The 15,438-nt window shown below is 39.3% G+C and overlaps 1 protein-coding gene across 3 annotated transcripts in view; it reads right to left on the bottom strand.

Annotated features, from left to right (window-relative positions):
- The window catches only part of LOC130102555 (gastrula zinc finger protein XlCGF57.1-like), a 192,232-nt gene that overhangs the window by 132,686 nt on the left and 44,108 nt on the right, over positions 1-15,438 (bottom strand). For all 3 annotated transcript variants that reach the window (XM_056268508.1, XM_056268507.1, XM_056268506.1), the window contains one exon: positions 8,220-9,759. In XM_056268508.1, the coding sequence (XP_056124483.1) occupies positions 8,220-9,759 (1,540 nt within the window). The remainder of the gene's footprint in view (positions 1-8,219; positions 9,760-15,438) is intronic.

The raw sequence follows: 15,438 nt of genomic DNA, 5'->3' as shown, positions 1-15,438 counted from the left end.
TTTGATCTCTTCTCCTCTTTATTATACCACACATCAGATCACTAACTCCAAAAACCCGCGACACTCCAGTAACAAGTGCCTACGACCCATTCCTACCTACGGGCAAGCCCCGAGGGGAAAAATGCATTGCATACACACATACAGCGAGCGCCAGTACATCATTACCGGTATCATAGTAACAGACTTTGTTGGATTCTGTCATGTACAATCCAAGAAAGTCTGTTACAATAATAATAATAAAAAAAGATTTTGAGGACAGTTACACTGTATTGAGACAGTTGAGAAATAATATTTTTACAGTTTTCAACAATAATTGTCATTGTTGAACCCTTGCTCTTATTATGTTTCTGAATTCTCAGTTTTGTCATTATTTTGTTTTGAGACAGTTTTAAGAAGTTTCAAAGAGTTAGTAAAAAAGTAAAAGTTCAAACTTTTTTAAGTAGGCATCTTTTTTTTATTAAGTATTTATTTTGTATTAATACATAACCTCACTGTATTCATTTATAATGTATCATTATTGCGTGACATTTGTGTCAATAATCATCAAGCACAGGTGACTCCACGTAGTGGGAGGGGGACCCCAAATCAATTTCTGCTTAGGGCCCCCAAAAGGCTCAGGCCGGCTCTGCTGGGAAGAAGCGGCTCAGGCTTTCTCTCTGAAATCACTTCTGCTTCTCATTCTGAAGAAAGACCATTTAACTGTGATCAGTGCGGTAAACTGGTCATCAGTCATGAAGAAACACCTGAAGATTCACTCAAAGGAGAAGATTCATCCTTAATATTACAGCAGAAAAGACACGGCGGTGTGTTTCAGTGCTAAAGTCCTTCACTACAGAAGATGAACTGAAAGACCACCAGAAAATTCACACTGGAGAAGGCAGCCATAACACTTTTAAGAGATGTGAATCTGATATAAATTAACTCATTCTTCTTTGTTTTTCATTTAGAACATCTAGTTTCTCTTCCACTTCTACTCTTCCACGCAAACACAATACTTTCATTTATCTTTGAAACTGCACTTTTTTCTTCTCTTCTTCTCTTGATATGCTTTGGCAAGTCAGTAAAGAGAGAGACCTGTCTCGATTCACTTTCACTTTTACTTAATGTTTGTATTTGCTTCATGTAATGATTGATTAAACTCTTTACTCATTTGATCAACATCTCATTGTTTTTGTCCATTTTCTGCTTGAAGTAGGAATAATTTAAATTCTGAAAGTCATGAACTAGCTGTTTGCTTTTTGAGCTTTCCATGTTTTAATTTTCTCAATAGAGCTTTTGCCTAACACATTCAATTTCACCCACACAATATCCACTGATCAGTGATACAGTTTTGCTTTTGTCAAGACACAAGCTTGGTTTTGACTTCCAGGTCATTGTTGTATGAGGGTGGAGTTTCTGATCACCTTTGGTTATGTTGTAAATTGGGTCAGACTGCACCTTTGGTTACAGCGCCGTTCATTCGTTCACATACAGACTCATATTCATATTTAGACTGCTTGCGGTATACAGACACTATTGCATATCGTGATTAGAACAAAATAAAGAACTTACTATTCACAATAATCGGTTGGATCGTTTTCCTCGAAGTGAAACCGAAACGTCTGATGTAAATTTCCCAGGATTATTACTAAGATAGTATTATTCCTCACAGCGTAGCAAGATGACGTAGAGTACATGACTCTTATTAAACTTTGTGTTTTATCCAGCTGATGTGGGCGGTGACTGGTTTTCATGGATTGCCTCAGATCATTTGCGTTTGAATAGCGCGCTCTCCATGGGCGTGTCACATTAACACTTAATGAGCTCGAGCTGAGAAGAGAATGACGGACACCTCTCTCTTCATAGATTACATAAACTGAGAATATTTGTTTTTTTTTATATAAATTACTTCATTTAAAAGAGAATTCAAGCTTTAGGCCTTTATGTCTGTGTGACTGAGTATTCCCTGAGTTACAGTTCATTTTCGGATGCGTTTCAGAATGGACTTCACAGACAGAGAGAAGGCAGAACTCGCATCATGTTTATTTTTCTTTATTTGGCAAAAAGCACAACACTTTGTTTTTATTGTGAGAATTGTTGTGGCAAAATTTCTCATTAAACATCATCACTGCGTAAGAGAAACTCAGAGTCGAATTTATAAAAAGAGAAGTATTTATTCTTTCAATAGGTTCAGTCCAGTACACAGAAGTTACGCTGTGCAAGAGTGACACCCTTGAAGACAGAACAGGGCGATCTTTATACTATTTCCAAGGCCCTTTTCCCTACAGAGTTTCCTCACAGTAGTTTTCCACAGACAAAGGATCCATATTGCTAGTTCAGATTTATCACTAGCTAACCCTTTAGCCCCCAACCTAGATGAACTCTGACCTGGAGGTCCGAGGTCCTTGCCCGTCTGTTTTCTGGAGTGTCCCGCTTCTGCTTTCTCAGGTATATAAACATACATACATTTCAGAGAAGTCTCTCTTATCCCTCTACAAATGGCAAAACCATATGACATTCCTTTGCAGTATCTACTGAAAGACAATGAAAAACAAAAAAAATTGCCATAACAATTCCTCCTTTTTATCATTCTCTGATAACTGATTGATCAAACATAGTAATAATATTGGTAATAATAATAATGCAAGTTTAAGTCATTACATCATAACTCTTCTTAAACTTGTGAAGAAAGGATTTAACAGAAGAAAGCTTAAGGCTGTTTTTGTGGGGGAAAGCCCAGTAATTATTTATCAAGCAAGTAAAGACTTTATCTGAAGCCGGGCTAAATGGATAAGCACGGTTATCGCACTTCCGAATAATCGGACCCTCAGTCACCGCAGTATAAACAAGAAATAGTATAGATCACAGTAGGAAGACCATATCAATTCAACACAACAATAAAAATGCAAAGATTAAAAGTATAATAAAAATCCCTCATTTCAAACCCTGTCCTTATGCCATCTCATAACACGGATGACTGCTGCTTGCAACCCTCTTTACATATCATCATCCTCTGAAAGAAAAGGAAAAACAACAACAAAAACAATGGTACATAATTAACCCTTAGAATCTCTTTGGGGTCATTTTGACCCCACTGGACTTTTTCTTTGATTTTTTAAAAATGTTCCCTTCAGCTCAGGGCCATGAAACTCTGTGACTTTTCCTAGATAATCTATCTAAACATGCACAAAAAAACTGGGTTCGATTTGGTTGTTCTAAAGGTGTGTACAATTTTTTTTACCATTTAAGGTCTTTTGGGTCAAAATGACCCCAATTGAAAATGAATGGGAAAATGAAAAAAATGACTTTTTTTTATTTTGTTTGTCAAAAAAAATAAAAGTAAATCCATTATAAATCTGAAATGTTCTACATATAAACCAAGGTCTGGTCCTAGAGCATAAATAGAAAGTAGAACAAACTTTCTATCTCATACACACACACAGACACACACACACATGTCATGACTGCAACAGAGAGCATTTTTACAGAAATTGGCAAATAAAATAAACAAAACTGGCATAAATCTTAAAACAAAAATACATTTAAATCAAGGCCTGGTCCTAGAGCATAAACACAAAGTGGAACGAGCTTTCTATCTCAACATTTAATTTATTTTGTTCTAAAATCTCTTGTTCTAAAAAAATAAATAATTGTTGATAAATAATTTTCTGAAATAAATAGTGTGTGATTACAGTCATGTCATAGTGCTGACTTGTAATGTTTATGCAAATGTATGTATAATAATTTGCAAAAACAAATAATTCAAAATATATCAGACAACAACAACAAACTCTAACTTTGACATATATATTTTGTGAATTGCATAAACTATTTTTATCATATATATCAAGTATATCAAACCGTTTAGACCGGTTTAGACAAATGAGTGAAAATGAATGAGTCTCTATGGACCTCTATTGGACAGATGTGGTCGTTGCACTTTAATTCCTCAACTATAAGAAAAACAGTTTTTCGACTAACCACCAGATGGTAGTATTTTATCCCTAACACATAGAGCAATGTCCAAAAACTATTTAGATTTAATTATCATCATCATTAAAGTGATTTTTTCTTTAAAAAATCATTTTTCATGTGCTTATTTATGGCCTAGTTATGTAATTGTGCAGTAAATATGTAAAAAACCTAAAAATTTCCAAAAAAACACAGCATTATTGTATAGTTGAGGAGTGAATAAAAAAAATGATATATAGTTTTCCATATAAAAAATGTATATTTCCGTATGCAATCACTCTTTAAAAGTTTGGGGTCAATATGACCCCAAAGACATTTTGTGTTGTCTTTTATTAAGAGTGATTAAGGGTTAATACATTTCACTGTAACTTCCGCTACTCGAATCATCTGCATAATTGTGTTCATCCTTGGGATAGACAGCAGTTTTCACCAGTCGTATTCACCCATGAATAACAAAATTATCAGAACAACACATACAATCCTAACTCCTACACATTCAGCCTTTTTCCAATTACGGACCATCTTTTTAGCTTATTACATTAATAGATTTTCTACTTATCCTGAAAACATTTGCACAGTAACAAATAAAATAATCAAAATCATCACAAAAACGAAACTTAAACCATTATTTGGACCACATTCTCCTCTAGGTGTGTTGATCATCTCGTCGCCCCATGGGCATCAGTCTTCTCCAGGGTGGCTCTTTACGAGCCGTTGCCATGGGCTTTCCCTCGTTGGCAGGGGAGGTACGTTACTAGCACGTCCTTGATCCCTCACTTTATGCTTTGTGTTGGCGTGTGTACTTGCTGAGGTTGTTTGGTGTAGTTTAAGGTGACATGTTTGGATGGAAGTGTCACAATCTCCAACCTTTCAACCATATTTATACAGTGGACCATCTCCTGCTGCTGTCACCTGTGAATGGAGACATTTAAAACAAGTGTTTTTTAGTACCGCTTGTCTAGCCGGTCGTCCCTTTTGGTGTGACCTGTGGAATTTTCACTTGTTTACCTTCCTGATGATATGCATTATGTGTTCAAAAAAAATTCGATACCGATTCTGGTACCGTGGTACCGATACCTTGATTTCGATACCGGTTCCTGAACAATACTTTCTTCAATACCAATTTTATGAAATCCATTTTAACAAGATTACATTACCTCAGAAAAACTTTGGTTTTATTTTTTCAGTTTGACTCATGCTCCTTAGCCAGTGCACAAAGCAACCAAAAAAAGCACAAAGGAACAAAATGTAACCAACTTCATACATCAGTGGAAATAGATTTCATAAAGTTTCAGTGCAAAATAATTTTTGCTTCGGTTCTGATTAATTTGGTTCGGAGAAGAGATAAAAGCCCGCCCACACTAACAATTGACTGGTTGACCTACCGAAACAGGCCAATCATGATGCTTTCTGTCTTACATGCGCTTCGCGAGGCACATACGCACACTAGCACACACACGCAAGGTCTTTCGCTCCCTCTCTCTGACGTGCGTGCACTAGTACGCATGTCGCTTTTGCGCGCTCGCTCTAGATTCCGGGAGATTTTAACTAATTTGTGGGCATCAGGGAGCCGCTATCAATATGCGGGGACTCCTGGAACTTCTGGGAGACTTGGGATGTCTGCAAATACTGCATCGCGCGCATCGAGCCTGGAGAAATGTAGCCACACTTTTGATCTGTGACTTTTCCACATCTTTAGGGGGTTGGGATGCTTACACACTTCACGTGCATCTATGGGGATTGGGACTCGGACTAGATCTGATGGCTGAGTGCGGGCATAAGGTATTCGTGTGTGCGCGGGTTGCTGGAGAATAAAACGATTTGCGGGACTCCTGCAAAATAGAATGGTTTGGGACGCTTACACACTTCACGTGAGCCACGTAATAACTGCATAACCGCGTAAACAATTGTTAGTGATTATTGGCTCACTGACGTTAACGAGTTAACCCCTTAGGTATCGAAATCTGGTACCGAACAAATCGTCATTTTTCGATACTCGATAGTATCGAAGCAATTCGGTCGGTACCTAAAAAGTATCGAACTCGTTACCCAGCCCTATGCGTTCCAAATTTATTCTCAACATTTGGCCAATTCAACAACCTGAAACATTATCACCAGATAATTTCCTGCTCACTTAATAGCACTCAGGTAGCCTGGTTCTACCAGACTCTCGTACATTTCATTTGTACAGAGAGTCTGGCCTCGCTCCATTGAGAAACGTTTACTTCCTTGTAGGCGGGTTCTCTGTTAAAGTTCAAAACTATTGGATCTGCCCAGCGTCACTCAGGATCTGCCATAGCCAATCGCTAACGTGTGGTCGTGACGTATGTCATGCGCCGAAACCGGCTGGAAACAACAAGTCCGAATTCCATATTCATAAATCTAAATATCTAAATGCTAAACCTCTCTTCCTTATATTTGTGAAAGAATTTTAAAAATACCTCTTTTCAAGTAAGTTGTCTGAGAACAAAAAAAGCCTTAAAAACATTATCTGTTTGTAATTATTTTCCTTTTTTCAGTGTCATGTAATTCTCTTAACTTGTTCATGTTTATTTTATATTATCCCCCTACTGTTTTATTTTTGTTTTGTTTTTATTATTATTTTTTGTTTGTTTTTGTATTATGTTTTCTGTTATTACTTGTGTATTGTTTTAAGCAATAAAAAAAAACAAGTCCGAATGCTCAGAGGATTATGTTTAGAATAAGATGTCTGTCAACGAGAGCTGCATGTTTTGTTCATCGAATTTAAGAGTTCAAGGAACAATTCTAAATTCTAAATGTATATTTGACACTAAGGACAGTGATGTATTCAGTCAACTGTCGAAGCTGGGTGTAATCATTAACAATACGCCGCTGCGGTCGTTTCGGATCTGCCGCAAATGCTGTACAGTGATCATCGTGCACGCCGAGCTGCCCAGCACCAACTCCTAACCTTTCTGCCTCCCTCACTTGGTCCTCCATTAGTGCAACAAGAGGAGACGACAACAACTATCGGCTTTGCATCCGATCGTTCGCCTTAGCTAACTCATTCACCACTAGCGGAGTGAGCTGGAAAATTAAACTTTTCCCGAACCCGGTGGGGAGGAGGGCCACAACATCATGGTCACCAACAACACTTAGCAAACATTGATCTTGCTCCGGCTTTAACTTCTGGATATTCGGCAGTTTTGCAACAACGGACCGAATAGATTTTCTCACGTCTTTCTCCGCTGCCATTACTGAACTCCAACTCAAACTGACGCGCTACATCAACGTCATCGTTCTCAGCCACTCCCTCTGTTCGCTGATTGGACCGGTAAAAAAATTATTTCTGGAAACCAAAGTCTACAGCACAATCCCAGACGTAGTACTGAAGGAAAATAAAATTGAGCGGAAGTGCGTAGGAGGGCGGAGCCAGGCTAGCACTCAGGGTCCTTTTCCTCTGAAAAACACTCAACCCATGATGCTCGTTAACAAAACAATTTCCGGCCTGTTGTTTGCTCCCTTAATTCAGTCATACAAACATTTTCAAAGTCATCAATGGTTTCCATCAGGTCAGGTCGTGGTGTACAGACTTGGTCAATGTCAGTCAAACAACATTCTCCCCCTTTGTTCACAATAATCATAAATCTGAGGAACTCTTTTGATAATTTGATATTGACTTGACTAAAATGTCACTTTTTTGTTGCAGTCAAATCTATAACATGTTAGTTTATCTCAACCCATGATGGACGGCGATCTACTACTTCACAATTCCAATTTACATCAATCCTTAAACTGATCCAGAAAGTAATTCAAATCTACATCATAAATGACGGAAGTAATTACTTTCAGACAGAGCTTGATGACCAATCAACTTAAAGCTCGTCCCATGTCCTGTATTGTCTTTTAATCAGATTGACTCAGAACTATCAGCTTCTTTAAAATTAGGAATTTACCATAACCCATTTGTAATGATAAAACACTCATTCCAGAGGTTAATGACACAATATACACACTATTCAGGCGGAGTATCAGTACCCCAAACTAACACATAAAGACAAAGTGCGGTCACCATCACACACACTCATACTAGACACTTATGTTAACTGCTCATTTTTTCTTTTTTTGCATTGATCTGAACTGACAAATTAGACATTCCTGTTAATAGATATCAATTAATCAACTATGTCCTGTGCTCACCACACACCGACTATAGGTGGAGAGGAGAGATTTGGCTATAGGGTGATGTGTGGCTAACTTACACAGAAGAGACTTTGTTGCTCAGCACATGAAAATAAACTACTTACCGTGATCTCAGACTGTGTTTAAGTGGTTTCTCCACTGTGTGGATCTTCATGTGTAGCTTCAGGTGAGTTTTAATAGAGAAACTCTTCCCGCACTGATCACACGTGTGCGGCTTCTCTCTGCTGTGGATCATCTCATGTTTTTTCAGAGATGATGGCTGATTGAATCTCTTGTCACAGTGTGAACACATGTAAGGTTTTTCTCCACTGTGGATCCTCTCATGTGTTTTCAGAGATTCTGATCGACTGAATCTCTTGTCGCAGTGTGAACACTTGTAAGGTTTTTCTCCAGTGTGAATTCTCTGGTGCACTTTTAAACAGTTTGCTGAAGTAAAAGTCTTCTCACACTCAAAGCACATGTACTCTCTCACACCAGTGTGAGTTTTCTCATGTCTATGTAAATATTCCAGCAGTGAAAAACTCTTTCCACACACAGAACATGAATGCGGCTTCTCCTTCTTATGAACTGCCAGGTGTTTCTTCAGGTATGATGCAATAAGAAATGTTCTGCCACACTGATCACATGTGAACGGCTTCTCTCCGGTGTGGATCCTTATGTGAACATTAAGGGATGATGATTGCCTGTAACTATTCCCGCATTGATCACATGTGAACGGCTTCTCTCCAGTGTGGATCATCATGTGTTCTTTAAGGTGTGATGATTGACTGAAACTCTTTCCACACTGATCACATGAGAACGGCTTCTCTCCGGTGTGAACTCTCATGTGAACATCAAGAGCATGTTTGTTTGTGAAATTGTTTCCACATTGATGGCATACATGCGGCTTCTCTCCAGTGTGGATCATCTCATGTGTTTTCAGATGTCCTGATCGACTGAATCTCTTGTCGCAGTGTGAACACTTGTAAGGTTTTTCTCCAGTGTGAATTCTCTGGTGCAGTTTTAAACCGTCCGCTGTAGTAAAAGTCTTCTCACACTCAAAGCACATGTACTCTCTCACAACAGTGTGAGTTTTCTCATGTCTATGTAAATGTTTCCGCTGTGAAAAACTCTTTCCACACACAGAACATGAATGTGGCTTCTCCTTCGTATGAACTGTCAGGTGTGACTTCAGCTCTGATGACCTAAGAAATGTTTTGCCGCATTGATCACATGTGAACGGCTTCTCTCCGGTGTGGATCCTCATGTGAACATTAAGGGATGATAATCGACTGAAACTCTTCCCACACTGATCACATGAGAACGGCTTCTCTCCGGTGTGGATCCTCATGTGACGCTCAAGACTAGCTTTGCTTATGAGACTCTTTCCACACTGAGTGCAGGTGAAAGATTTCTTGGCTCTTCTTTTCTTTAAAAATGTCTGTTTAGTCCTTGAGCGACTCAAGGGTTTTTCTCCAGGTTTGACACGATGTTCCTCCTTCACTTCTCTCAGTTCTTCTCTCTCCTCCTTCACTTCACTCAGTTCTTCTCTCTCCTCCTTCACTTCACTCAGTTCTTCTCTCTCCTCCTTCACTTCACTCAGTTCTTCTCTCTCCTCCTTCACTTCACTCAGTTCTTCTCTCTCCTCGCTCTCTTCCATCAGGTCTGACATGACAGAAACAAATTATTGAATTTATTATTATTTATTTAATTTCCAGTACATCAACATAATTCAAAGAGAGAAATATAAAATGTTAAAGGACATGAAAGTGAGCCCTGATGTAATGGTAGAAAGTAGACAACTGTTATAAAATATTATGATAATGTGATGCCTTTTTATAAATTGAAAAAAATGTCCTTTTCCATGAATGAGGTTAATTTACCTTCCAATTATTTTAAATATATTTGTGACCCGATCTGGCGAAATGAGTCGGAAGTCGCAACGTTCTATTTTAAGATATGGGCCGATTATGTGGAAAAACAATGAAATAATAGATTTTTTTTTGTGCTAATTTCAAAGAACAGACATTCAAAAATAATCTCCCAAAGTTTCGTAGTCCAGATAATTGAGTAAAGGTATTTAAATTACTATTAAAGTTTACAAAGTTTTACTAAATTCGCTGGAAATGAACATAGCTTTTCTCAACTCCTCTCGTCACCTCTGAGCATTTCCCGGGTATCCCCTGAAACGTCACTATCTCTGCTCTTTAAACGGTGTTACACGTTGTATAGAACCAACCAAAAAGCTTAGAAATGTACACAAATGCTTGCTGATCATTTGTCGATGGGAAGCCGTTTCGACTGACCGGCACGCGATTGGTCCAGCCACCCTCCTGTCACTCGCAGCGAGCGCTCTGTGTAATAAACAAGCTAGCAGATCTCCTCAGAAAGATTAAATATGATTAATTTGAGAAATGTCGCTGTCAAAAGCGAGCAAAGGTGCCAAAGCGTCATCAAGCCCCCTGCCATTGCACACTGAGTTCGCGTTTTTTTTCGTATGCGTTTTTTTATATTGATTCGGTGGCTCGGAATTGTCAAAACACCATTCAAACTGTTTGCTACGGATGCGAAAAACTTACGATTGTTTTTATATAACGGATGAAAGTTTCGTAGTGTGCACGCGTGATTGACAAATGTGAATGAGTGTAGCTATTTATCTGCAAGGAGAATCCATTACAATGTGTTTGATTAACCCAATATTTGTTGGTATCTCCGTTATGAATTTGTTACGCTGTTATTGTCAACTAGCAATACAAATAATAATACTAAGATATGATTGCATAGACTAGCATTATTTGATCTCTGTTTCCTTGTCTCTCTGCCTCTCACTTTCTCTCTCTCACACACACACACACACACACACACACCCTCTCTCTCAAGCAAAAATGTAGCACCTCTGTTCAATCTTTCTGATTTTAGTACATTTTTGTATTAAGGTAGGCCTACTGTTAAATTATTTATTCAAATAAAAACTTTAAAATAATTTGAGCTTCAGCCTGGTTTAATAGCATTTATATATTAATGTCTTTGGTCAAATTAAGCTGTAAAATAAATAGTTTATCTCTTTAAATGTAATGGATTTTGAAAGATATCAACAAAAAACGGGCAAAAAACTTTAAAAGCGGTTTTCTCAGGTTTTCAATTGGAAAAAGAGGGCGGACGACCATAATTCAAATGTGTATATCTTTACAACCATTCAAGGTATGACTTTGACTAGGATATCAATTGAAAGCTTATGGTCTCCTCTTTCCATTAATACCAAAATCTCATTTTTTAAATTTGGGTCACTGTGACTTGTTTTGCTGGATCAGGTCACATTTGATCAATGACAAAATTCTCTAACATGATATTAAAGGGGTCATATAACGCCATTTTCATACAAGTTAATTTGATTCTTTAGGGTCTAAATGAAAAGTTTGTAATATACTTTAATAAGTTAGTATTATGCCGGCGCTTGTTTCTTGTGACAAACATGCCGAGAAGCAAGAACAAAATCTGCAGTATGTCATCCATTGTTGTTTACTATGTCACTTTACTATGTCGCTTTCTTCTTCGCGCGAAAATGACGTCGATCGCTTCTTTACGGCAAACACCACGCCTATCAATAAGGGTACTGTTGGCGGTGGAAACACTAGCCGGATCATGGTTTACCGACCCGAACCGTACTGTACCGTACCGTACCGCTCAGTGGAAACGAGCCATTAGGTACCGAAATTTGGTACTGAAAAACAAGACGTGTTTCGATACTCGGTAGTATCGAGGCAATTCGGTCGGTACCTAAAAAGTACCGAACTCGGTACCCAGCCCTACCTCCAGCTGTATAAATGCATTACTGAGATTCTTTCCCATTAGAGGGCCCGTGAAACAATTCCGGTCAGATTGTGGAACTAACTTTGTAGCTGCAAGCAAAGAACTGGGATTCTCCAAAATGGTGAAGGAGCCAGAGATGCAAGAATACCTCGCCAACTGCTCATGCACATGGGAATTCAATCCGCCCCATGCTTCACACATGGGGGAGCTTGGGAACGTTTGATAGGTGTAGTGAGGAGGACTCTGGATTCAATGTTGATGCAGTATGGGACTCATCCCCTCTCACATGAGGTCCTATGCACATTCATGGCTGAAATTTCTGCAATAATTAATGCAATGCCATTAGTTCCAATCTCCTCAGACGCTGACTCACCTCTTATACTGACCCCTGCTATGCTTCTGACTGAGAAGGTTGGTGCTCCTCCATCTCCTGGGAACTTATCAGGCACTGACATGTTCAAACAACAGTGGAAGCAGGTGCATAGCCTTGCTGACAAATTTTGGTATCACTGGAGACGTGAATATCTCCCAACACTACAAATTCGTCGCAAATGATATAGTACTCAACCTAACATTCAAGAAGGAGATATTGTACTTCTAAAAGACAATCTGAGTCCTTGTAACAAGTGGCCTATGGCTCTTGTGTCCCAAGTATTTCCAAGTACTGGTTCAGTTGAAAGTGACTAAAAATGGATCTGGAAAGGAAGTAAAGCATCTCAGACCAATTACAGAGGTTGTTGTTCTGTTGCCTAAGGACAATTAAGACTTAAATAAGACATCCTTCAAGTTTACTTCTCACTTGTATTATTTTGTATAGTTGTTTTGGTTGTGGCGCTCCCCTGTGGCAGTTCTCTAGAAATATAAGTGATCACATTTCATGCAGTCAGCTTCTCCTTGATCTTTGGATGCCATCCTTGGTTTTGCATTTGTAAAAGCATCATCTGTAAGTTAATTCTTCATTACATAATGCTTGATGATATATATTTGCATATATTTGTGATACATAATGCTTGATGATATATATTTGCATATATAATGAAATATTAACTTACAGATGATGCTTTTATGCAACACTAGAGCATACCACAGTGCCGACTGTGATACTGACCACTCTCTGGTAGCCTCCAAGATTAAACTGAAGCCCAAGAAACTTTACCATAGGAAAAAGAAAGGTCAACCAAAGATACCTGCAAAACTGCATATGCTGACAAAAACCAGGAGTTCATCAAGCGACTTGAAGAGACTCTGGCCAAAAGAGAAGAGCTGAATGCAGAAGATAAATGGAATTTCCTCAGGAATACCATCTTTGACTCTGCACTCTTGACATATGGTAAGAAAGAACACAAGAGCACGGATTGGTTTGATGCCAATATTATGGAATTGGAACCAGTCATTGAAGCAAAACGGGATGCGCTGATCAACTACAAGCGAAACCCCAGCCAGCAAAACATGCAAGCACTGAGAACTGCTCGCAATAAAACACAACGAACAGCAAGACGCTGCGCAAACGATTACTGGCTCCAACTCTCAGACAACATCCAGGAAGCCTCAGACACTGGTAACATTAGGAAAATGTATGAGGGGATTAAGCAGGCAACAGGCATACCAACAAGGAAAACTGCGCCCCTGAAGTCCAAGACAGGAGATATCATCACTGACAGGGACAAGCAAATATGTCGTTGGGCTGAGCACTACCTGGAACTTTTCTCCAAAGAAAACATCGTTACCCAAGAAGCCCTCGACAGTATTGAAAATCTGCCTGTGCTGGATGACCTGGATACTGAGCCAACTTTGGAAGATCTCGGCAAAGCCATCAACGAACTAGCCAGTGGTAAGGCACCAGGTGAGGATGGCATACCACCGGAAAACCAATCAGAGCAACGCAGTAGGGTTTTTTTTTTTTATGAGCTACACAAATTGTCAACAGAAATCAACTACACGCACGCTGGAAGAAGTAGTAAAATAATGAGTGTTGCTTCTTTTACTTGGTCCTCCATGAGTGCGACCAAAAGAGAAACCACAACGACCACAGGGTTTTCATTGCGTCCCATCTTCTTAGCGACCATCAGAGCCAGCTGATAAAATAAACTTTTGCTGAATCCCGTAGGAAGGACGGCAAACATCTTTCTGATCGACAAATGCCTTGATTGCAGTTCTTTGTTTGTCTTTTAAAATGAATGCGCTGTTGATTTCTTTTACAACAGACGCGATAGCGGAATCTCTACATCTCAGTTCTCCAGCTGCAGTCATCTCTGAGGGAAACCAGTTCAACCCAAGCACTCGTTGATAACGTGATGATTACGCAACTGCAGATCATCTGTCCATCATCGTATAAAGCCCGCCCTGGCAGTTTGATTGGCCGACCATTTCTGAACCGATCATAATTACTCCTCAATGGATTGAGTCCAGACCGAACTTCCCGACCAAAAAATGTTGTGGGCAGGGTTCGGGCTGGCATCCAGGCTACATATTCGGTGTTGATGAGAAGAAAAAAAAAAAACTACGAATGCGGATTAGAACTCATAACCTCTGACACACTTGGCAAAAGATCTACCACTAGACCATTTAAGAACTCAAACAAAATCTGCGGATCGATGGATTTATTTACGGGTTGAGCAGAGAGGCTGCACAGTTTGACAAGTTAGTACCCAGCACTTCTGAATATGCACTAACGAATGCGTCTCTGTCCCCAGCGCATTTCAAACCACACTGCCGCCCGTGGTAACGCACCGCATTTAACGTCCAGTAACGTTAACGGCGTTGTAACGACGGGAAAAGTAATTAGTTAGATTACCCCGTTACTGAAAAAATATCGTCGTTACCTAACGCCGTTATTCCAAACACTGCTCAGGAATTTTCCCGCAGCACTTTGTAACTAAGGCGGCCGCCTAAGCAACACACGCCTTCCGCCTTAACTAACGTTACGTCGTCAAAAAAATGTATGAGTGATATCCGCCGTGTTACTCTGTCCTGTTTAGAGCTTAGATTCTCTGCGGAACTTGGGCAGATATTTCCTGCCGTCATCCTCGGGCCGGGCCATTGATCTAGAGACTAGATTTGATGGCCGAGCGCGGGCGGTAATGCACTCACTTTGTGTGTGCGGGCTGTGGGATAATAAAACGATTTGCGGGACTCCCGCAAAATATAAATATCAATGAATAAAACATAAAAACAAATAAATTGTTATTCATCTGTTGCAGAAAAGAACAACTAAAACAAAATAGAAACGATTTACAGGCCAGAGTTTCTATTTGTAACATGTTTGCAGCGTTGAGCGATGAAGCCAATCACAGAAATATGTGTTGATTTCTTGAACACAATGGCCAATCAGAAGCATTTAAGATAGACTCCCCTCACCGCTCAAAACTGACTTTTTGTTCAGTGCTGAATTCTGCATGCTGGCAAATCCTCCGATTATAACAAACAAAGTGTAGATATTAAGAAATATTCATTGTGCAATCAGCTTCATTGATAATAACAGAGATGTTTGAGATCGCGATGATGTCAGCTTTTTAGGAATTATTAAGGGGGCGC

This window comes from Rhinichthys klamathensis, unplaced genomic scaffold (assembly GCF_029890125.1).
Source record: "Rhinichthys klamathensis goyatoka isolate OS25496 unplaced genomic scaffold, OSU_Roscu_1.1 h1tg000274l_1, whole genome shotgun sequence".
Taxonomy (NCBI): domain Eukaryota; kingdom Metazoa; phylum Chordata; class Actinopteri; order Cypriniformes; family Leuciscidae; genus Rhinichthys; species Rhinichthys klamathensis.
Note: the sequence above shows the minus strand (reverse complement) of the source record. Positions and strands in the feature narration are given on the sequence as shown.